Source organism: Somniosus microcephalus, chromosome 18 (genome assembly GCF_052327205.1).
Source record: "Somniosus microcephalus isolate GS21.2 chromosome 18, FLI_Smic_1.0, whole genome shotgun sequence".
NCBI lineage: Eukaryota > Metazoa > Chordata > Chondrichthyes > Squaliformes > Somniosidae > Somniosus > Somniosus microcephalus.
Genome location: NC_141004.1, coordinates 69,132,412 through 69,155,169, shown reverse-complemented (window position 1 = coordinate 69,155,169; position 22,758 = coordinate 69,132,412). Strand labels below are relative to the sequence as shown.

Below are 22,758 nucleotides of genomic sequence, written 5' to 3'. Positions count from 1 at the left end.
AAAGGCGAGGTCCTTACCATTGCCGGGCAGTGGAGGGTCGGCTACTCCGCACGCTGTGGGGACGAGCACACGGGCTCCCATGAGCACACACACGCGCTCCTCCAGCCGAGTGAGCTTCTGCAGCTTGGCGCGGCCACCCCTGGCACGGGCCTGGCGATTAAAGGCTACTTTAGCCTGCAAGAGAAAGGACGGGCTGTAAGTGCGCAGTGTAGCCCTGATGTAGTGTGCACTGCCTCCCATGGTGGAATAGCTTGGCCAGAGTGAAGCCCTGATGTAGTGTGCACTGCCTCCCATGGTGGAATAGCTTGGCCAGAGTGAAGCCCTGATGTAGTGTGCACTGCCTCCCATGGTGGAATAGCTTGGACAGAGTGAAGCCCTGATGTAGTGTGCACAGCCTCCCATGGTGGAATAGCTTGGCCAGAGTGTAGAGTGCCGAATGGCCAATTGATGCTCATGACTGTCCCAATGCTGCTGGCTGAGGGCTGGCCAATAGGACTTTCAGCTCCCTTTGCCCATCATGTCAGGTGTACATGCAAGAATGAGGAGGAGACTGGAAAGGGTACTCACCCTGACAATCCTGGTCAGGTCGTTGTATTTTTTACGACATTGTTTGTGGGTCCTGGGGGCATCGCCGGTGAACGTCACCCTCTGGGCGATCTGCTTCCAGGCTTTGGTGTAGTCGTGGTGGGTTGGATTCCTCCCACTCTCTGGGAACAAGATCTTGCGCCTCACCTCCAGAGCTGTGACCATTATGTCCAGATCACCCTCTGAGAAGCGCAGGGCACGCTGACGGGCCTTCTCTGGCGTTGCCATGACTCCCTGGGGCTGAGCAGCAGTGTTGAGGCCTCTTTGCAAGGCTGCAGTGTGCAGGGCGTGGCAGCAGACCAATTCGTCCCTTCCCCCTTTAAGAGCTGGTCGGCGCCACGGGGTCTGCTGTCAGTCCAAAAATGACCGCACCCGCGCTGCCCCCCGCCTGGGCGCTATCCCTCTGGACCGCCGGCTTAGCGCCTAAAGATAGTAGTGGAACGCCTCTTTTAGCGCTCCACCAACATCTTAGGGGAAGCCACTGAATTTCCGGCAACGGGACGCTACTTTGGGGCGGGCGCTAACTTCGGGCGGGCGCTAAGGTTAGCGCCCCAAAACTGCCTATACTGAAAATCTAGCCCATTGAATCTTACAAAACAGAAGGGGGCCATTTGGCCCGTCATGTCTGTGCCAGCTCTGTGAAAGTGCTGTCGAATTTAGTCCATACCCCAGTTTTCTCCTAATAACCCTGCAGATTAGTTCTCTTCAAATACATATCCAATTGCCTTTTGAAAGTTCCTATGGAATCTGATTCCACCGCTCTTTTGGTGGTGTGTTCCAGATCATAACAACCGTCTTTTGCCAATTATTTTAAATCTATGATCTTTGGCTATTGGCCCACTTGCCAGAGGAAACAGTTTCTCACTACTTGCTCCATCAAAACCCCTCATAATTTTGAATATCTCTATTAGGTCTCCCCTTAACCTTCTCTGCTCTAAGGAGAACAATCCCAGCTTTCCCAATCTCTCCACATAACTGAACTCCCCCCTGGGATCATTCTGGTAAACCCTCTCCAAGGCTTTGACATCCTTCCTAAAGTGTGGTGCTCAGATTTGCACATAATACTCCAGCTGAGTCCTAACCAGTAATTTGTAAAGGTTTAGTATGACTTCCTTGGTTTTGTATTCAATGCCCCTATTTACAAAGCCAGGAATCCCATCCGCTTTCTTAACTGCCTTATCAACTTGTCCTGCCATCTTCAAGGATTTGTGAATATGCACCCTCTGGTCCCTCTTCTCTTACACCCCCTTCAAAATAGTACCAGTTAGATTATACTGTCTCTCTAGATTGTTTCATCCAAAGTGCATCACTTCACACTTATCCACATTAAATTGCATCTGACATGTGTCTTCCCATTTCACCAGTCTTTCTATGTCCTCATGATGTCTGGTACTATCCTGCTCACTGCTGCCGCTGCCGGAGACTCACCGGCAGCGGCAGCAGCAGCAAGAGCGGCTCTGGGAGGAGCCTGAGCGACAGCAGGGAGTATAAAGGAGCGGGAGAGAGAGCGAGGCCCAGACTCACCGGCAGCAGCAGCAGCAGCGAGAGCGGCCCTGGGAGGAGCCTGAGCGACAGCAGGGAGTATAAGGAGCGGGATAGAGAGCGAGGCCCAGACTCACCGGCAGCAGCAAGGGCGGTCCTCAACAGGCAACATTCGAAAGTGACGTCAGAGATTAAAAGTGACGTCGGCACAAGGGAAGCAGCTGACTGGTGAGTAGTGGATGAGTGTTTTGTTTTTAAGTTTAAAGCTTATTCTGTTAAGTTAGTTCTTAGTCTTTAAATAAAGGGTAGTTCTTAGTCTTTTAAATAAAGGTTAGTACTTAGTCTTTTAAATAGTCTGTTAGATAAAGGGATGACAGGAATGGCAGAGCAGCTGTCTGGCAGAATGCACATCCTGTGGCATGTAGAAAGTCATGGACGCTTCGCTTTGCATAGATGACTACATGTGCAGTAAGTGTCACCAGCTGCAATGACTCGAGCAACGGTTTACGGAGCTTGAGCGGCGACTGGAGTCACTGTGGTGCATCCGCAAGGCTGAGAACTACGTGGATAGCACGTTTAGTGAGATGGTCACCCTGCAGCCTAAGAGAGAGTGGACAGAGAGCAAGTGGGTGACCACCAGACAGAAGAAGACCAGGCAGGCAGTGCAGGAGGCCCCGGAGGGCATCTCGCTCTCCAACCGGTATTCTATTCTGAGTACTGGTGGGGGCGATGGTCCCTCTGAGGAGTGCAGTCAGAGCCAAGTCCTCGGCACCGCGGGTGGCTCCGCTGCACATGGGGGGAGGAAAGATAGTGGAAGAGCAATAGTGGTAGGGGATTCAATAGTGAGGGGAGCAGACAGGCGTTTCTGCGGCCGCAGACGTGACTCCAGGATGGTATGTTGCCTCCCTGGTGCCAGGGTCAAGGATGTCACCAAACGGCTGCAGAGCATTCTGGGGGAAGAGGGTGAATAGCCAGATGTCGGTATCAATGACATAGGTAGAAAAAGGGATGAGGTCCTGCAGGCAGAGTTTAGGGAGCTAGGAGTCAGATTAAAAAACAGGACCTCAAAGGAAGTAATCTCCGGATTACTCCCGGTGCCACGTACTAGTGAGTCCAGAAATAGGAGGATAGAGCAGATGAATGTGTGGCTGGAAGGATGGTGCAGGAGGGAGGGCTTTAGATTCCTGAGGCATTGGGACCGTTTCTGGGGGAGGTGGGACCTGTACAAGCCGGATGGGTTGCAGCTCAACAGAGCTGGGATCAATATCCTTGCGGGGGAGTTTGCTAGTGCTGTTGAGGAGGGTTTAAACTAGCTTGGCAAGGGGGTGGGAACCTAAGAATAGAGTCAGTAGGGAGGGAAGAAAAACTGGAATTGGAAAACAAAAATGTAGAAAGTTTGCCTGTACTAAATGGTATATACTTCAATGCAAGGAGTATAGCGAACAAGGCAGATGAGCTGAGGGCACAGGTAGATACTTGGGACTATGATATTATAGCTATTACAGAGACGTGGCTGAAAGAGGGGCTGGTATGGTAGCTCAACATTCCTGGTTACAGGATTTTCAGATGGGTTAGAGAGGGAGGTAAAAAGGGAGGGGGGGGGGTCACGGTATTGATTAAAGAAACTATTACAGCTGGGAGGAGGGATGATATGTTGGAGGGATCATCAAACGATGGGTGGAATTGAAAAAAAAAAGGGGCGATCACACTGCTGGGAGTGTACTATAGACCCCCAAACAGTGAGAGGAAGATAGAAGAGCAAATATGAAGCCAAATTTCTGACAAGTGCAAAAACTATAGGGCAGTAATAGTAGGGGATTTCAACTACCCCAATATTAACTGGGATAAAATTAGTGTGAAGGGTATAGAGGGTGCGGAATTCCTAAAATGCATCCAGGAGAACTTTTTTAGCCAGTATGTAGCAAGCCTAACAAGGGAGGGGGCGGTTCTGGACTTAGTTTTAGGGAATGAAGCTGGGCAGGTAGAAGGCGTATCAGTGGGGGAGCATTTTGGTGCTAGTGACCATAATTCAGTTAGATTTAAGGTAGTTATGGAAAAGGACAAGGATAGACCAGGAATAAAAATTCTAAATTGGGGAAAAGCAAATTTTGCTAAGCTCAGAGGGGGTTTAGCCATAGTGGACTGGAAACAGCTACTTGAAGGTAAATCAGTGTCAGAGCAGTGGGAAGCATTTAAGGAGAAGATCCGGAGGGTTCAGACCAAATATGTGCCCTTAAAGAAAAAAGGTGGGACAAACAAATCTAGAGCCCCCTGGATGCATAGAGACATACAGGGTAGGATAAAGAAAAAAAAAGGGAGGCGTATGACAGACAGCAAGGGCTAAATACTGCAGAATCTTTAGAGGAGTACAGAAAGTGCAGGGGTGCAATTAAAAAGGATATTAGGAAAGCAAAGAGAGAGCATGAAAAATTCTTGGCAAGTAAAATCAAGGAAAACCCAAAGATGTTTTATAAATGTATTAAGAGTAAGAGGATAACTAAAGAAAGGGTAGGGCCTATTAGAGATCAGGAGGGTAATCTGTGTGTGGAGGCGGGAGATGTCGGTAGGGTTCTTAATGAATACTTTGCATCTGTTTTCACAAAGGAGAGGGGCGAAGCAGACATTGCTATCAGGGAGGAGGAGTGTGAAATATTAGATGAAATAAACATAGTGAGAGAGGAAGTATTAAGGGGTTTAGCAGTTTTAAAAGTGGATAAATCCCTAGGCCCGGATGAAATGTATCCCAGGCTGTTAAGTGAAGCAAAAGAGGAAGTAGCAGAGGCCCTGACCATCATTTTCCAATCCTCTCTGGCTTCAGGTGTGGTGCCAGAGGACTGGAGGACTGCTAATGTGGTACCCTTGTTTAAAAAGGGAGAAAAGGATAGACCGAGTAATTACAGGCCAGTCAGCCTAACCTGGGAAAATTATTGGAAAGAATTCTGAAGGACAGGATAAATCTTCATTTAGAAAGACACGGATTAATCTAGGATAGTCAGCACGGATTTGTTAAGGGAAGGTCGTGTCTGACAAACTTGATTGAATTTTTGAGGAGGTAACAAGGAGGGTAGATGAGGGTAGTGTGTTTGATGTAGTGTATATGGACTTTAGCACGGCTTTTGATAAGGTTCCACATGGCAGACTGGTCACAAAGTTAAAAGCCCATGGGATCCAGGGCAAAGTGTCAAGTTGGATTCAAAACTGGCTCGGAGGCAGGAAGCAGAGGGTAATGGTTGATGGGTGTTTTTGTGACTGGAAGGCTGTTTCCAGTGGGGTTACACAGGGCTCAGTACTAGGTCCCTTGCTTTTTGTGGTATGTATCAATGATCTAGACTTGAATATAGGGGGTATGATTAAGAAATTTGCAGATGATACTAAAATCGGCTGTGTGGTTGATACTGAAGAAGGAAGCTGTAGACTGCAGGAAGATATCAATAAATTGGTCAGGTGGGCAAAACAGTGGCAAATGGAATTCAATCCAGAGAAGTGTGAGGTAATGCATTTAGGGAGGGCTAACAAGGAAAGGGAATACACATTAAATGGTAGGACACTGAGTAGTGTAGAGGAACAAAGGGACCTTGGAGTGCATGTCCACAGATCCCTGAAGGTAGCAGGCCAGGTAGATAAGGTGGTTAAGAAGGCATACGGAATGCTTGCCTTTATTAGCCGTGGCATAGAATACAAGAGCGGGGGGGGGGGGGGGGTTATGCTTCAACTGTATAAAACACTAGTTAGGCCTCAGCTAGAGTACTGCGTGCAGTTCTGGTCACCACATTACAGGAAAGATGTGATTGCACTAGAGCGGGTACAGAGGAGATTTACAAGGATGTTGCCGGGAGTAGCGAGTCTTAGCTATGAGGAAAGACTGGATAGGCTGGGTTTGTTTTCCTTGGAACAGAGGAGGTTGAGGGGAGACCTTATTGAGATGTATAAAATTATGAGGGGCCTAGATAAAGTGGATAGAAAGGACCTATTTCCCTATAACATCTGCTACCTTCATTAACCTTCTCTGTTACTTCATCAAATAACTTTTTTAATGTTGAGCGAGTGGAAGGAGAGGGACTGAACTGCAAAGGATGCTGATTTGTGCACCAGTCATCTGTTTGAAAGGACAGTGGTTTTTGACAGTATCACATAACAGTCACATAAAATCAAATATTTTGCAATGTAAATAATAAAAAAAAATTAAAGTATGTTTTCCATTTATTAACATCTATGAATATATGGCACACTACAAACACTCACGTATTTTAAGAACAAAGGTTTCTTTCAGTGGTTTAACACCTTTTGATATAACTGCCATTGCAGTATAAGTTAGCAACTGTTTCAGGTGCAAAATCATTTCAGTCAGTAACAATTTATATTCGAATTTACTTTGAATTGGAATTTAACTGAACTATGCATTATAACAGAAACTCATCTATCAACATAGAAAAGTGAGAGATGCAACCAACTTGTCCAATTGCAAACTGTAGCAATCAGTCAACAGACTCAATTATATTAATGACCTAGATTTACCACTTTAGCTGACTTGGGGCGTATCTTTGGCAACGTAGGACTTCAGCCCGCAACAAAGATGCATCCCTTATCCAAGCTACACTTCTGACCTTGGAGGTCATTTGCATAATTTTGGCAGGCTCCTTAGCTGCTAACCGGGGAGTCCGCCTGCAAGCAGCGGGAATGAAGAATGGCTGCATCAGCCCTCTTAAGGCCTGCCGCAGCATAACATTGCAGGCAGCTGGTCTTGCTCCTATAAATTTGAAAATAAAAAAAAATTGAATTTGCTAAGCAATTGATCATTTATTGATAGATTTCATCGATATTTAGCCTATTTAAATGTTAAATGGCCCCTGTGCCACTCATAGCAACCAAGGCATCCCTTATGTCCAGTATTACTATGGTATAAAGGATGGAAAATATGTTGTGGGGAATCCAATGACCGAGAAAGTGACAAGGACGTGGCAGACTACGTCTGAGTCCAATTCTCCATCATCATCTATGCCAGTTTGACCCAGAAGTCGCTTAGAGATTTTGGCCCATGACTCTAAATAATGGGAAAAAAACAGTTTAAGCATAAATAGAACACTTTAAGTCATGTTCAACTGTAATGTGGAGAAATGCCATATTACATGCTGGATTTCTCCATAGCGGCATATGATGCTGAAAAACCCAATAGTTGGAGGATTATGTTTATGCAGATTTGAAGATTTACATGTAAAAGTAAAGCCTCCTTCTCTTTATAACAAAAAAATGAAATGATTTACCAATCAAAATATATTTGAATTTCCAGAATAAACAGGACTTTTCTGGGAAGTCCGCTGAAATCAAAACAAAAAAACTAAATAATGTATAAATAAATTCAGAATATTTTCTCAGCTGTTTTCATTCTTTTCTTTCTGCTTTCCTTTGCTACAGCTTCCCACCCAGCTTCTCGCATCTTTTTAACAGCAGCCAGTTTGAGAGTATTGCCATAGGTTTTGGGCTTTGCTGGGCTGGTCAACTGAAAAAAAAACAAAATGTGGTTAGGGGAACACTGACCAAAATATTTATCATGTTAATACAAAGTTAATAAAAGAGCAACAACTGATGTTAATAAACTGTATTGCCAGTTACTAATGGCAGTGCTTAAACTTGCACATGCTCATCTTATAAGATCTTTTTCTTTTAGTACAATTTGCCATTTTGAATTAAATTACTTCAATTTAAAACAGCTGAACAAAGGCTTGTTTTTTTCTGTAGATTGAAAACAACAGGTTAGATAAAGAGAATGCAGATTTCTAGCTGTAACTTATTACAATTAAGGATCAACAGCATTATTGACAAGGTATAAATTTAAAAGGATTAGGAAGACACAAAGGAATTTCTGTGGCGGTTCTCCTGATCGACACTCTAACTTCAAAAGATCCGCGGAAACCCCACAAAAATGGCGTAAATGGCCTTTACGCTGGACTTAAATTTGAGAGTATTTGAGGGGTCAGCCTTGGTTCAGTGGCAGGACTCTTGCCTTTGACTCAGAAGGCTTTACGTTCAAACCCCCACTCCAGAGACTTGAGCACATAATCTAAGATGGCTGATACTTCAGTGCTGCACTGTTAGAGGTACCGTCTTTTGGTTAAGACATTGAATCAAGGCCCTATTTGTTCTCTCAGGTGGCTGTAAAAGATCCCATAATGATTTGGATATATATAACTGTTCTCTCATTATCGCTGGGTCAAAATCCTAGAATTCTCTATATAATAGCATCAGGTATCGCTACAAAAGGTGCTGCAGTTCAAGAAAGCCCACTATCATCCACTGATGGCAACTGTGGATAGACAATAAATGCAATCTGTGTCACCCACATCCCGTGAACAAATGAAAAAAGGAAGTATGATGACCAAAATGCATGCGAGATACAATGTTTATATATAACAATCTCCTGTGGTTTTGTTTACAGCTAGTCAAGACCAAGTGCAGTGTTCGAAGGGTCAAATGGTCTACTCCAGCTTCTATTTCTTATGTTCTTGTGGAGCAGAGGCTGGGGATAATTAGATCAGAGCACAAAGATGAAATTCAGTCCACATTTTTAAGTCAGCATTCTTTCCTTATTTTTATATAATACTTTGATTTTGTATTATTATAGTACATGTCCCATGGTGTTGCTCACAGGACGTTATATAAAATGTTATTTGAAAAGGATAAATGGTATAATGAAGAACTATGGCCTGAAATTCTGTGGGGGGTTTCCCCCCATTTCTCTGGGGGTTCTGCTAGTCTCCTGCTGGAGTTACAGCAGGAGACCAGTGGAACTCCCGAGGAATTTCAGCCCCTCTGTCATTAAGAGAGCTATATAGGAATGATAATAAAATGAATGTAAGCAATTGGAAATTGGGATGAAACTGTACATTAGAAAATGTTTATATAATTGTAGAAGTTTTGAAAAAAGGATATGAATAAAAATAAATGAATATGAAATATATAAATTTTACAGAAAATAGTTACATCTATATATAATGTGCATGTTTAAATGTACATTTTCTTTCTTATCATGTAAATAAACTATTGAACATAATTTATATATGTAGTATCTTGTATACAAATTATATAATAGTTATAGTACATGTCCTAGTGTTGCTCACAGTAAGTTATCTAAAATGCTATTTGATAAGGATAAATGGTATAATGATTAATATTATAATTAATATACTGTATTAAGAAGATTTAATATTTGTGTGACTGTCAGTTTCTGTGATGATTTGAATGGAAGCGTGAAGTTGGATATGTGGGTGCCGATATGAACTTCAAGGCGCGTTGGGAATGGGGTGGGACCACTTATCGGATAAAAAACCCAGAACTAATTTCAACGCGTCTGTCTGTAGCATTTTAATGCAGTCAACTCATTATCATTTTACTTCCGAGTTTGGCGTCGAATGCGCGGCAGCAGACTCACAAGACGCAAACTCTACTCCAGTATTTAAAGGGCCAATCCAAAGGTGGAAATTGGAGGAGTTGGGAATATGACCATAGGTTGCTCAAAGGTGGCACCCCGCTTTAATGAAGCCTCAGTGGATGTACTACTGGGGGCTGTGAGGAGCTGGAGAGAGATACTCTTCCCCAGCAACGGGAGGAAGAAATCTGCTGCTGCTACAAAGAAAGCGTGGCTGGAAGTTATCCAGGAGATCAGCAGCAGGAGCATTGTATCACGCTCCTGGATTCAGTGCAGAAAGGGCTTTAATGACCTTACCAGGTAAGGAAAGGTGAATACAGTTGCACATTCACCTACACCCCTTCACTCTGCCTTGTCAAGCCTACTCCATCACATCAATCCTCACACCCATTTACTTTGTAAGCGCACCCATCCTTCTCTTTCTATGCATTTCCTCACATCCCTGTCTATCTATTCACCACTGCCACTCACCCTCATCCTTATGCAATTTCATGCCTGATCCTGATAGTCAACCTTACCAAATGCACTGTATCCATCAGATCAACACATGCCATTACAGTCATTCATAGGTCTGTTCTTTCCCCCATTGCAGGAGAAGAGAGCGCAGTACACGAGAGAGAAAGGCAGAACCGGAGGTGGTCCTCCACAGGTCTCACAACTAACAACTGCAGAGGAGGAAGTGCTGGAAATCAGTGGCGTCTCGGCGACCCTGGCCATCGGAGATGGGGGGCCTCCCAGCTACCTGGCGACAGAATTCAATATCATCGGCCCACATGTCATACAACACTCAATCATCTTGACTTGTTTTCATCAGCGAGTGAAATATGACCATCTTCATAATGATAAGTTGCAACATACTTACCTTGCCAGTACTAATTCATATCTTTTCTTTCCACCAGGACCTTCACATGTGCAGCAGCAGTCGCTGGACCTTACAAATGACAAATCCTCAGAGGAGCTGATTCCGTCTGGGGGTGAACCATCACAGGACTCATGACCGCCAGATGCGTAATTGAACAAGCGATTGGTATGCTCAAGATGCACTTCAGATGCCTGGACAGATCTGGAGGCGCCCTTCAGTACTCACAAGCCAGGGTCTCCAGAATGATCATGCTTTGCTGCACTCTGCACAACATGGAGCTACAGGAGGAACAATGCGTGGCCATCAAGTCCAGCAGGGAGCTGGTCTTCTAGGTGGCTACAGAGATCTGCCACCACCTGACGTGACAACCTTAGCCTCCGGAGGCAGTGCTCTTTCGCGAGTTCTGGAAACTGAGCCTTTGCCTGTACACTATTATACAGGTAGTGCCTCCTGCGAGCTCGACACCTCCGCTGCTCCCCTCTCTGCTCACCACTTGCCGGTCTCAGCAGCACGCAATTGCTGCTGGTGCTCCCCCCTCTGCCCACCACCTGCAAGTTTCTCAACAGCAGGCTGCTGCTGCTGATGGTCATCTAGGTCCAATCTGAGGCAGCCATCCTACCTGAGTCTCAAAACATCTAGAGTGTAGAAACTAACCTCTCACCACAAGTACTATGTACAAATCCTTTCACAGTGGTAGGTAAGAAAGCAGTTGTGAGCACTGAGTATTTATTGCAGTATTTGCCTGATTTTTAATGAGCCCCATGAATTTGCTTTGTGTTCTTGCCTTGGTTTAAATGACGAGTTTCAAGATGCCTGGGAAACCCGCGTATGTGCTGTTAAATTTGAAAGGATGTTGAAATATCGCTACAATGAAGTGATTTGCATATTTATCCTGAGGGGGGTTACATGCAACCTGCCAAATGAATCCGAGTTAAACCTGGAGGTCGGTGGGTTGGAGCAGGCTTCCAACCACGCTGATATTTTTGCCGAACTTAACTCCCCCCCACCCGCACGCTCTTCAACATTAAAATCCTCCCTTGGATGTTTAGCGCCCGGAAAAATTAGCGCCACCACGCCGGAAATTAAGTGGTTGCATCCCAAGAGGGAAGCGGGGCACTACTGGAAGCGCCCCGCATCACTCTTGGGGCGCTGCGAGTCAATATCGTGGCACATCGTGCCACGGTATTGCAGGCCTTCCTCCCCTTCTTAAAGGGGAGGGGCCTTGCGCAACTTGACCCGGGGCCCAGCTGGGCCCCCGGGGATCAGGAGTGCCGGCAAAAGAGCCCGGCACTCAAGAGAAGTGCCGGGCTCACGGAGCACAGCTGGCACTCCGCGAGGTGGGGAGCATTTCAGGAGGCCGGGGACGGGAGCGCAGGCAGGTGCTGGCAGGTGGCCAGCAACAAAAATGGCTGCCCCGCACCTCACCTTTAAATTGTGCCTCCCCGGCCGCAGGGGGCACTCCCGAAGATCGCGGCCGGGGCGCAAGCGGGGCGCTGCGCACGGCGATGACGTCATTGCCGACGGCGCAGCACCATGGGGCGCTACCGGTTAGCGCCACCACTAACCTCACGCTGAATTTCGCGGGAGGCGTCAGTGGCGCCGCGCCCGGGCGCTAGTTGCTTTGCGCCCCGTTAGCGCCCTCTTTGGGTGCGAACGGGAGGCGCAAAGCAACTGAATTTTTCGGCCATGAAATGTTAAGAGGAAGAAACTGTTGAGATGTTAGTGGGTAGTAAGTGGAAAAGAGGTAGTGGTGGTGACCAGATCGTAAAAATTGAGTGACAGGAAGTGTTGAAAAGTTTCAGAAAGAAATTTAGGAATTGGCGTCAGTAAGCGATGAGCATGGAAGAGGTCAGTGGAATGAGGTCTGAGCAGGAAAGGATTTGGGCAGTAATGACAATGAGAATGGTTAGGGAAAAGCTAGTAAGAGAAAGGGAAAAGTCATATAACTATAAGCATTTTGACTGAAAATAAAAACACCAGAAATGGGAGTTAGAAAAAAACAGAGTGCAAGAAACTGCAAGAGTAAAAGTCACAGAAATACAGGATTGGGACTTAAAATCATTGGTCCGGATTTTGAGGTCAGTGGTGAATGAATGGCGCTCGTCATTCATTACACTTAACCTTGCCCGTAGACTTTCTGTGGGTTTTTGCACTACGATCTACGGTAGCGTGGCGCTCTCTACAGGGGATCTGGGACATGTGTGAACAGGGCGTGTCGCCTTTACCAATCAGATTGAAGAATCCTTACTGAGGCACGCAGAGGGAATTTTAACCTGCGCATGGGTGTGGGTTCGAGTGAGGGGTTTAAACTGGCAAAAATGCGAGCAGATCAAGACGTCGGCTCCAACCCACTGACTTCCGCATTTAACTCGAGCGCGCTTGGGAGAGGTGGGCTGCCTATTAACATATGGTAATTGATCAATTGGAGCAATATTTCAATGCAGTTTTAAGTTTAACATCGCATCCACAGGTTTCCCGGGCTTCCTAAAACTCGCCATTGATAGCAAGGCAAGAATACAATGGCAATTGAGGGGGCTGATCAGAAATAAACCAAAAATTGCAGGGACCAGATTGAGGAAAATAGCAAAAGTGATGTAGGAGATATTAAATTATATGTATGTCAATGTCTGTAGAGTAACTAATAAGGCTGATGAGCTGCAGGCACAAGCTGCCACATGGGTTTATAACTTGGTTGCATTAACAGAGACATGGCTCAAACAAGGCCAGGAATGGATTCTTAATATTCTGAAATGATAGAGAAGGAATAAGAGGAGGTATGGCACTGTTAATCATGATGTTCATTACACTTTACAGTTCTAAATAGAAAGGATATACTAGATGGTTCTTGGGTTGAATCTAGATCATCACCAATCGCTGTGTAAAAACGTTTTTCCTCACGTCCCCCCCGTATCTCTTGCCCAAAACCATGAATCTGTGTCCCCTAGTCCTTATACCATTAACTTGTGGGAACAGCCTTTCCACGTCTAGCCTATCCAAACCCGTCATAATCTTGTACACCTCTATCAAATCACCCCTCAATGAAAACAAATCCAGCTTCTCCATCCTGTCCTTGTAGCTAAGATCCCCCATCCCTGGAACCATTCTGGTAAATCTTCTCTGCACCCTCTCAAGGGCCTTCACATCCTTCCTAAAGTGTGGTGACCAGAACTGGACACAATACTTCAGTTGTGGCATAACCAGCGCTTTATAAAGATTCAGCATAACTTCTCTACTTTTGTACTCAATACCTCTATTTATGAAGCCCAATATCCCGTATGCTTTGCTAACCACTCTCTCAATATGTCCTGCCACCTTCAGGGACCTATGCACATTAACTCCCAGGTCCCTCTGTCACTGCACACTCTTTAAAGCTGTGCCATTAAGTGTATATTGCCTCTCCCTGTTCCTTCTGCCAAAATGCATCACCTCACACTTCTCTGTATTAAATTCCATCTGCCATTTGTCTGCCCATTCTGCTAGCCTTTCTATGTCCTGCTGCAGTCGATTGATAGCATCATCACTGTTTGCCACACCCCCAAGTTTGGAGTCATTGGCAAATTTAGAAATTCTACTCTGTATTCCAATATCCAGGTCATTTATATATATCAAAAAAAGCAGTGGCCCCAGCACTGACACTTGGGGAACACCACTATCTACCATCCTCCAGTCTGAAAAACAGCCATTTATCACAACTCGCTGTTTTCTGTCTTAAGCCAATTCCTTATCCAAGCTGCCACTGACTCACCTATTCCATGAGCCTCAATTTTGTTAACCAGCCTTCTATGTGGTACTTTGTCAAACGCCTTCCGAAAATCCATGTAGACAACATCCGTTGCATTCCCTTCATCAATCCTCTCTTTTACTTCATCAAAAAATTCAATTAGATTAGTCAAACACGATCTTCCTTTTACAAACCCGTGTTGGCTCTCCTTAGTTAGCTTAAACCTCTCCAAATGCCCGTTAATTTTTTCCTTGATTATTGTTTCTAAAACTTTACCCACCACTGATGTTAAATTGACCGGCCTGTAGTTACTAGGATTGTCCTTACACCTTTTCTTGAACAATGGTGTTACATTTGCCACTTTCCAATCCTCAGGCACCTCCCCCGCATCTAGGGAAGATTGGAAAATTATGACAAGCCCTTCCGCTATCTCCTCCCCCAATTCCCTTCGCAACCTGGGATGCAAGCCATCTGGACCAGGCGACTTGTCCACTCTAAGCATACCCAGCCTTTCTAGTATATCCTGTCTATCAATTTTCACCCCTTCCATTGCTTCTACCTTTTCCACTTCTACCGATATTTTATCAGCATCTACCTCCTTAGTAAACACCGATACAAAGTACTTATGAAGTATTCTGGCCTTGCCCTGTGCCACTAAGCATATGTCACCTTCTTTGTCTATAATAAGCGCCACCCTGCCTCTTACTACCCTGCTTACTGTTTACATGCCAGTAGAAGATTTTTGGGTTTCCTTTTATGTTAACTGCCATTCTACCCTCATATTCTCTCTTTGCCAATCTTATTTTCATCTTCACATCCCCTCTCAACTTATTGTATTTGGTCTGGTTCTCCCTTGAAGAATTCACCTGACATGCATCATACACCCTTTTTTTTGTTTCATCATCTTCTCTATCTCCCTCGTCATCCAAGAAGCACTTGCTTTGGTTCCCTTACCCTTCTCTCTTGTTGGAATGTACCGAGCCTGTACTTGGAACATTTCCTCCTTAAAGATCACCCAATATTCCGTTACAGTTTTTCCTTGTCAGTCTTTGGTTCCATTTTACCCTGGCTAGATCCTTTTGTATCCCATTGAAGTTAGCCCTATTCCAGTTTAGAAGTTCCACTCTCCATTGCTAATCTAAATCTTATGATACGATGATCACTCGTACCCAAGTGTTCTCCCACAGACACTTGGTCGACCTGGCCCACCTCATTCCCCAGCACAAGGTCCAGCAATGCCTCCTTCCTAGTTGGGCCAAGAACATACTAGTCAAGGAAATTCTCCTGAACACATTTCAGAAATTCCTCCCCCTCCTTTCCCTTTACCCTAGCATTATCCCAATCGATATTTGGGTAATTAAAGTCCCCCAATATCACCACTCTATAGCTCTTGCATATCTCTGCGATTTCCCTGATTTGCTCCTCTACCTCCCTCTCACTATTTGGAGGCCTATAGAATAACCCCAATAGCGTGATCATACCCTTTTTGCTCCTCAACTCTAACCAAATGGATTCTGTCCTTTTCCCCTCAAGAACATCCTCCCTTTCCAACACTACAATGTCTTCCTTAATCAGCACTGCCACCCCACCTCCCTTTTTTCCTTCCCTATCTTTTCTGAACACCTTGTACCCTTGAATATTAAGTGCTCAGTCCTCATCGTTTTTAAGCCACTTTTCCGTTATTGCCACAACATCATATTGCCACACAGCTAATTGTGCTTGTAGCTCACCAACCTTATTCGCCACACTTTGTGCGTTTATGTGCATGCATTCTAAACCCATTTTTGAATTTTTCGTAGTCTTTCTTAGTCTGCTCCTATCTAATATGGTAGTACAACCGCCTCTAGTACTATCTTCTCTAGTACTATCCAACACACTCTCTATTTTATGCACCTTATTTCTCTTTTCTACTCCTATATGCTGGTACCCATCCCCCTGCCAAGTTAGTTTAAACCCTCCCCAACAGCACTAACAAACCTCCCCGTGAGAATATTGGTCCCGGCTCTATTGAGGTGCAACGCATCCGGCTTGTACAGGTCCCACCTTCCCCAGAAATGGTCCCAATGCCTCAGGAATCTAAAGCCCTCCCTCCTGCATCATCTCTCCAGCCACGCATTCATCTGTTCTATCCTCCAATTCCTGTACTCATTAGCACGTGGCACTGGGAGTAATCTGGAGATTACTACCTTTGAGGTCCTGCTTTTTAATCTCTTTCCTAGCTCCCTAAACTCTGCCTGCAGGACCTCATCCCTCTTTCTGCCTATGTCTTTGGTACCGATATTGACAACGACCTCTGGCTGTTCACCCTCCCCCCTCAGAGTGTCCTGCAGCCGCTCAGTGACCCTGGCACCAGGGAAGCAACATACCATCCTGGAGTCACGTCTATGGTTACAGAAACACCTGTCTGCTCCCCTTACTATCGAATCCCCTACCACTGTTGCTCTTCCACTTATTCCTCCCCCCCACCGGTGCAGCTAAGCCACCCGTGGTGCCATGGACTTGACTCTGGCTGCACTCCCCAGAAGAACCATCGCCGTCTCCAGTACTCAGAACAGAATACTGGTTGGAGAGTGCGATGTACTCAGGGGACTCCTGCACTCGCTGCCTGGTCCTCCTCTTCTGTCTGACAGTCACCCATTCCCTCTCTACATGCATACTCTTAAGCTGCGGGGTGACCACCTCTAGAAACGTGCTATCCACGTAACTGTCAGCCTCGCGGATGCGCCGCAGTGACTCCAGCCGCCGCTCAAGCTCCGAAACCTGGAGCTCGGGTTGCTGTAGCTGGCGACACTTGCCGCACATGTGGTCGTCCAGGCTACGCGAAGCACCCAGGACTTCCCACATGGCACAGGATGTGCACTCCACGGGACTGAGCTGCCCTGCCATGCCTCTATTTAATAGACTAAGAACTAACCCAGCAGAAATTAATTTAAAACTTAACAAAAAACACTCCCCAGCTACTCACCAAGTAGCTCTTTCCCTCTATTTAATAGGCTATTAACTAACTTAGCAGAAATAAACTTTAAAAAAAATACACTCAGCAGTTACTCACCAATCAGCTCCTCTTCCCTTTTTTACTCTGATGTCGCTTTTTCAAAAACTGCCTCTGTTGAGTCGCTGCCGCTCCTTTTAACTGGTCCGCCCTCGCTGTGCTCCCTCCAGGTACTCTCCTTCCGGTCTCAGGCTCCTGCCACTCAGGACTGCTCCTTTTAACTGCTTCGCTCTCGCTGAGCTCCCTCTAGGCGCGCTCTTCTCACTCTCAGGCTCCTGCCGCTCAGGACTGCTCCTTTTAATTGCTCCGCTCTCACTGTGCTCTCACCAGGTCCACTCCTTCCGGTCTCAGGCTCCTGCCGCTCAGGACTGCTCCTTTTAACTGCTTCGCTCTCGCTGAGCTCCCTCTAGGCACGCTCTTCTCGGTCTCAGGTCTTGGGAGTCGGTAATGGCCCTGCCAAAGTCTACTCCTCCTGTGACTGTGCAGAGGCAGACTCGATCATTGCGACCCCAGGAGGCATATGGGGCTCTGACTGAGGGGGAGGCAATGGGGGAGAAGTGTGAGCACTTTGAGAGGAGCCACCACTTCCATGTCCCCTCTCACCATCATCCACACTTCCCTGCTAGCAAGGAGCTGGAGAGCAGCTTACTGCACAGCAGTGGGGCCATGAGGACCCAAGTCTACATTGACATCCCTCCTAGAGAGGAGGTCTATGAGCCTCTGCCATCTATTCGCCATAGATAGCATGTGCTCATGTAAGTGGTGCATTAGCTGCTCCATGCAGGTGGCCATCCTTTCCATGGAAGAGCCTGTAGTCGCCATCGCCTGTGACACAGTGCTCATGTTGGAGATGGACTCCTCGATTCTCTGCACATTTGCAGATATTGCGGTCGCAAAACCTGTCAAAGCCTCCTGAACTTCTTCCTGCACCTCCAGGATCATCCTCTTTCTCGATGACCCTCGAGGCTTAGCGTCTGCACGCAGCTGAGCAGAGCTCGGAGTGTACTGCGCCCTCCGGCGAGGAGTCTCCACTGCTGTCCCTGTCAACACCATCTCCTCTTTGCTCACTTGTGACTTCTGACACACCAGGTGACAACACTAATCTATCTCGCATTGTACCCACCGAGGTGTGCATATCTGTGCTGGTGCTGGGTGCGCTTATGTCTGGTGACGGTGTGCCCTCAGAGGAGTCATCTTGCTCTTCCTCCTGGACAGTGGGGCGGCGGGGGGGGCTCTTGATGGACTTGTGGGAGAGTAAAAAGATGATTTAGTGCCGTCATATCAACAATGGGTAACGATACCATTATGCACATGATGAACGTTGACTGGCTGCTGACATCAGTCTCCATATGAGTGACTGCTGTATGCCACATGGCTACATGAAATATAATTCTGTCACCAGGTTCCTGAGATGTCTTCCTCTCCATCTCCCACCGCCAGCTTCTCTGCAACTCTTGCTACGTTCAGGGCGGCCTCCTCTGCTGCAGTTAACGTGGCCAATGATTGAGGGCCAACTCCGGTTCTCTCCCTCAAATTGTGGGCTCTCTTCTCCTGCAAAGAGGGAAAAAAGAGAAGTTTGAGTGAGAGTGATGGAATGAGTGTAAGGAATGGATGGGTTACATCTGTAGAGGGTGAATATGTGGGAGTGGGGTGCCAATGCCAAATGGTCTCCTTGTGTAGTGTTAGTTGGTATGATTGCATTAGGATGAGGGTGAGGGTGAGGGGCGGTTAGTCAGATGGGGATGTGATAATGTAGATAGAGAGAGAGGGATGGGTGGACGTTCAAGGTATGTTGGTGTGAGTAATGATGTGCTGGAGTATTCTTGGGAAGGCAGAGTGATGGGGATGTGATGACAGGCACAGCAGGATGAAGTTGAGTGTGGCTTTGCACTCACCTTTCCTGATCTAATGAGATCATTGAAGCGCTTCCAGCACTGCATCCAGATCCTCCTCACAACATCTCTGTTGTTCACCTCCTCTGCTATCTCCAGCCAGGCTCGTTTGGTCTTCTGGGGAGGTCTCTTTCGCCCATCAGAAGGAAAGAGAACCTCCCTGCGTGCTCTCACTCCCTCCACAGGCATATAGAGCGAGTCAGCTGAGAACCTGGGGACAGCCCTCTGCCTCTGTGCAGTCATGTTTTTAAGGCTTAGCAGCACTCAAATGCTCTAATACAGTGCCTGCATACTCCTAGATGAATCTTCAAATGCAATGTGGCCAAGGCTCCTTTAAATATCCCGGCTGGAAATGTGTCATTGATGACGTCATCAGATCCACACCATTTAATAGGGCCGGGTAATGTGCAGGCCTGCTTTAATAGGCACCATTAAAGGAAAGTCGCTGAGGAGCGGCATGAAATGAGGAACAGGGTCCCGACTTGCCCGTACCCGACCCGCCCAGGTCAACAACATTCTGGCCATGGTGTCAGATTCCATATGTACTCTGACAACATCCAGCCCTATCTCTCCACTACCTCTCTTGACCTCTTCACTGCCTCTGGGTTGTCAGACTGCTTGTCCAAAATCTAGTCTTGGATGAGCTGCAATTTCCTCCAGTTAAACAGTCTGTGCCCTTACTATCGATTCCATCCCATTCCTGGGCCACTGTCTCAGGTTGAACCAAACTGTTCGCAACCTTGGCATCCTATCTGATCATGAACTGAGCATCTTACACTGTATCATCTCCAATACAATGACCGCCTATTTACACCTCCGTAAGCCGGCCTTCCGCCATATCGACCCTACACTCGGGAATTTCCTGCCCAAATTCTCTGTTTCTCCACCTACCTCTTTCTTGAAGACTCCCTTTAAAACCTACCTCTTTCACCAAACTTTTATTCACTTCTCCTAATATTTCTTTCTGTGGCTCGGTGTCTATTTTTGTCTGATTAGCTTCTGTGAAGCACCGTGGAAGATTTTTCTATGTTAAAGGCGTTATATAAATAAAAGTTGTTTTTGTTTTATTATTGGTATCCCAGCATTCTCCCTATATTCTCCTTTTTAAAATCAAGACTTATTAAACAATTGTCTGCTCCAACTCATTCTTTCCCTCGATCTCAAAACTATAGAACTTCTCATCTCAGTCTTTACTTCCTCCTATAATCTTCATGCGTTGAAAAAAAACACTTCTTAGCATCAGCTAATTCCTTGATTTAATTCATTTTTCCATTCTTGGCATCCATTTTTTAATCCATATATTCAATCTGTGATGCACCTTCAGACATTTTTCCAAGTTAAAGGTGCTATATAAATACAAGTTGTTATTCTTTTCAACTTTGGTGTTGTCCTGCATGTCCTCCTACAGCCCTTCATTTAGGTCTCTCAATTTAAAAAAAATTTGGATATATGTCATAGAAAACTATTTTGCTAGTTAGAAGGGGAAAAGAAGAAAGTGGAATGAAGAAGGAAGATCTAAAAAGACCCTGAAATAATACCAGCATTCTCTAGAAAAAGTTGAAAGAGAAGATTCACTCAAATAAACATTTTGCACCATTCGACATAAAGAATCACCAGTAATGTTTAAAAACACCTTTAACTCTATCAATCAGACCATTTTCAGTTTTAGGTTAACAAGGGTCAACAGTAAGATTTGTTGGACCAAGTACAAGATGCTGCATAACTTTACATTCAAGACATTTAGGCCTAGAAATTCTGTATAGCCACTTTTGGGGCGGTAAAGTCGGGCGGCCGCTAAAGTTAGCGCCTGGCGCAAAGTCGCGCCCCCTTCGCCGATATTCAGTCGCATCGCCCCAAGAGGCTGCTGCTGCGCTAAAACAGGCGATGCACGACTATCTTTAGGCGCTAAGCCGGCGGTGCTGAGCGATACCACCGAGGCCGGGCGCAGCGCAGGTGCGGCGACTTTTTGATTGACGGCAGACACTCTGGCGCCGGTCAGCTCTTAAAGGGGGAGGGTGGATTTGTTTGCCTGCCACGCCCTGCACACTGCAGCCCTCAACCTAGGCCTGACCACTTCAGCTTCACCTGTACAACGCCCAGGACTATGGAGAAGGCCAGGGAGAGAGCGCAGCGCTTCAGTGATGGTGACCTGAGGGTGCTGGTTGGCGGAGTGGAGCGCAGTCGCCATGTTTTGTACCCAGAAGGTGGCAAGAGGCCGCTGCCCAGCGCCTACCGGAAAGCCTGGAGGGAGGTGTCCAACAGGGTCTCTTCCAACAGCGTGGTTGCCAGGACTGCTGTGCAATGCCGGAAGAAGTTCAACGACCTCACTCGGGTTGTCAGGGGGAGTACCCTTTCCAGTGTCCTCCTCATCCTTGCATGTGCACCTCACATTATGGGCAAAGGGACCTGAAAGCCCTAATGGCCAGCCCTCATCCAGCAGCTATGGGACTGGCATGAAAATCACTTGCACATTCAGCACTTTACACACTGTCCAAGCTATTCGACCATGGGAGGCAGTGCAGACAAGATCAGGGCTACACACTGTCCAAGCTATTCGACCATGGGAGGCAGTGCAGACAAGATCAGGGCTACACACTGTCCAAGCTATTCGACCATGGAAGGCAGTGCAGACAAGATCAGGGCTACACACTGTCCAAGCTATTCGACCATGGGAGGCAGTGCAGACAAGATCAGGGCTACACACTGTACAAGCTATTCGACCATGGGAGGCAGTGCAGACAAGATCAGGGCTACACACTGTACTTAGAGGCCGTCCTTTCTCTTGCTCTCCGACCTCGACCAGCATGTGGAGCGCATTATGGGAGGCCAGCTGATTGGCCCCGTCGCCACTGGAGATGCCGACCCTGTTCTGGGCACCAATGGTAAGGGCATCACCTTTTGGACCTCTCTCGTTCCACTTGCGCATCAGATCACCATCCTTTGCCACTGTCCGACCAATGCGGTGAATGGCACCACTCATGCCTCCCTCGCTGCCGCCCTGTCCTCACTCTAAAGCTACTCTTGTGCCTTCCTGCTTTCAGATGGTGAATCGCCAGGTGAGGAGGCGGGCCCTCAAGCTGCCACTGTCAGCCCTTTGGAAGACGAGGAGGAGGAAGAGGAAGCCGGCCCATCAGTGCCACCCTCAGCCGCGCCAGCCCATGCCGATATAGGGGACACGTCTTCCCTGGAGGGGAGCCGGGGGGAAGGGTCGGAGGAGAGTGAAGCTCCGGGGCCCAGCGGCCTGCAGCAACGCGGGAGGGGTGGGGAAGCTCGGCGGACTTCTCCCCAGAGGGTGAGTGCGGCCTCCAGTCCTGCGACGGTCAGCGCAGTGGAGGTGCGCCTCCTAGAGGAAATGGCCGTCCAGGCTGAGCGCAGGCACACTGAGCTCATGGCTGCAGTGGCAAGGATGCCTGACTCCATAGAGTCACTGGCAAGGAGTGTGCAGGAATTCGGGTCAGCACAGGCCAGGAGTCTGCAACAATTCAGTGCAGCACAGGCCAGGAGTCTGGAACAATTCAATGCAGCACAGGCCAGGAGTGTGCAGGACATCAATGCAGCACAGGCCAGGAGTCTGCAGGACATCGCGGCAGCACAGGCCACGAGTCTGCAGGACTTCACGGCAGCACAGTCGGCTTCTAGCCAAGTGCTCAGTCGTGCCGTCCATTCACTGGCTGATGTATTGCGGACACAGACAAGGGCCACACGGGCACTAACTGCTGCCACCCTCGCTGGATCAGCCAGGCCTCGCCAGGCCACTCGCCGCGCAGCAGCAGCCCAGCAATCTGTCCTTCAGCTGGTTGC

At 47.1% G+C, this 22,758-nt stretch overlaps 1 protein-coding gene and 1 pseudogene across 4 annotated transcripts in view; one reads left to right on the top strand and one right to left on the bottom strand.

The window, feature by feature from the left end:
* Window positions 1–2,498: 2,498 nt before the first annotated feature.
* LOC147105350 (uncharacterized) lies at window positions 2,499–3,646 on the top strand (annotated as a pseudogene).
* Window positions 3,647–6,249: 2,603 nt separating this feature from the next.
* The window catches only part of sycp1 (synaptonemal complex protein 1), a 698,098-nt gene continuing 681,589 nt past the window's right edge, over window positions 6,250–22,758 (bottom strand). For all 4 annotated transcript variants that reach the window (XM_086011629.1, XM_086011633.1, XM_086011630.1 and 1 more), the window contains one exon: window positions 6,250–7,564. In XM_086011629.1, the coding sequence (XP_085867755.1) occupies window positions 7,424–7,564 (141 nt within the window). In that variant the 3' untranslated portion in view covers window positions 6,250–7,423. The remainder of the gene's footprint in view (window positions 7,565–22,758) is intronic.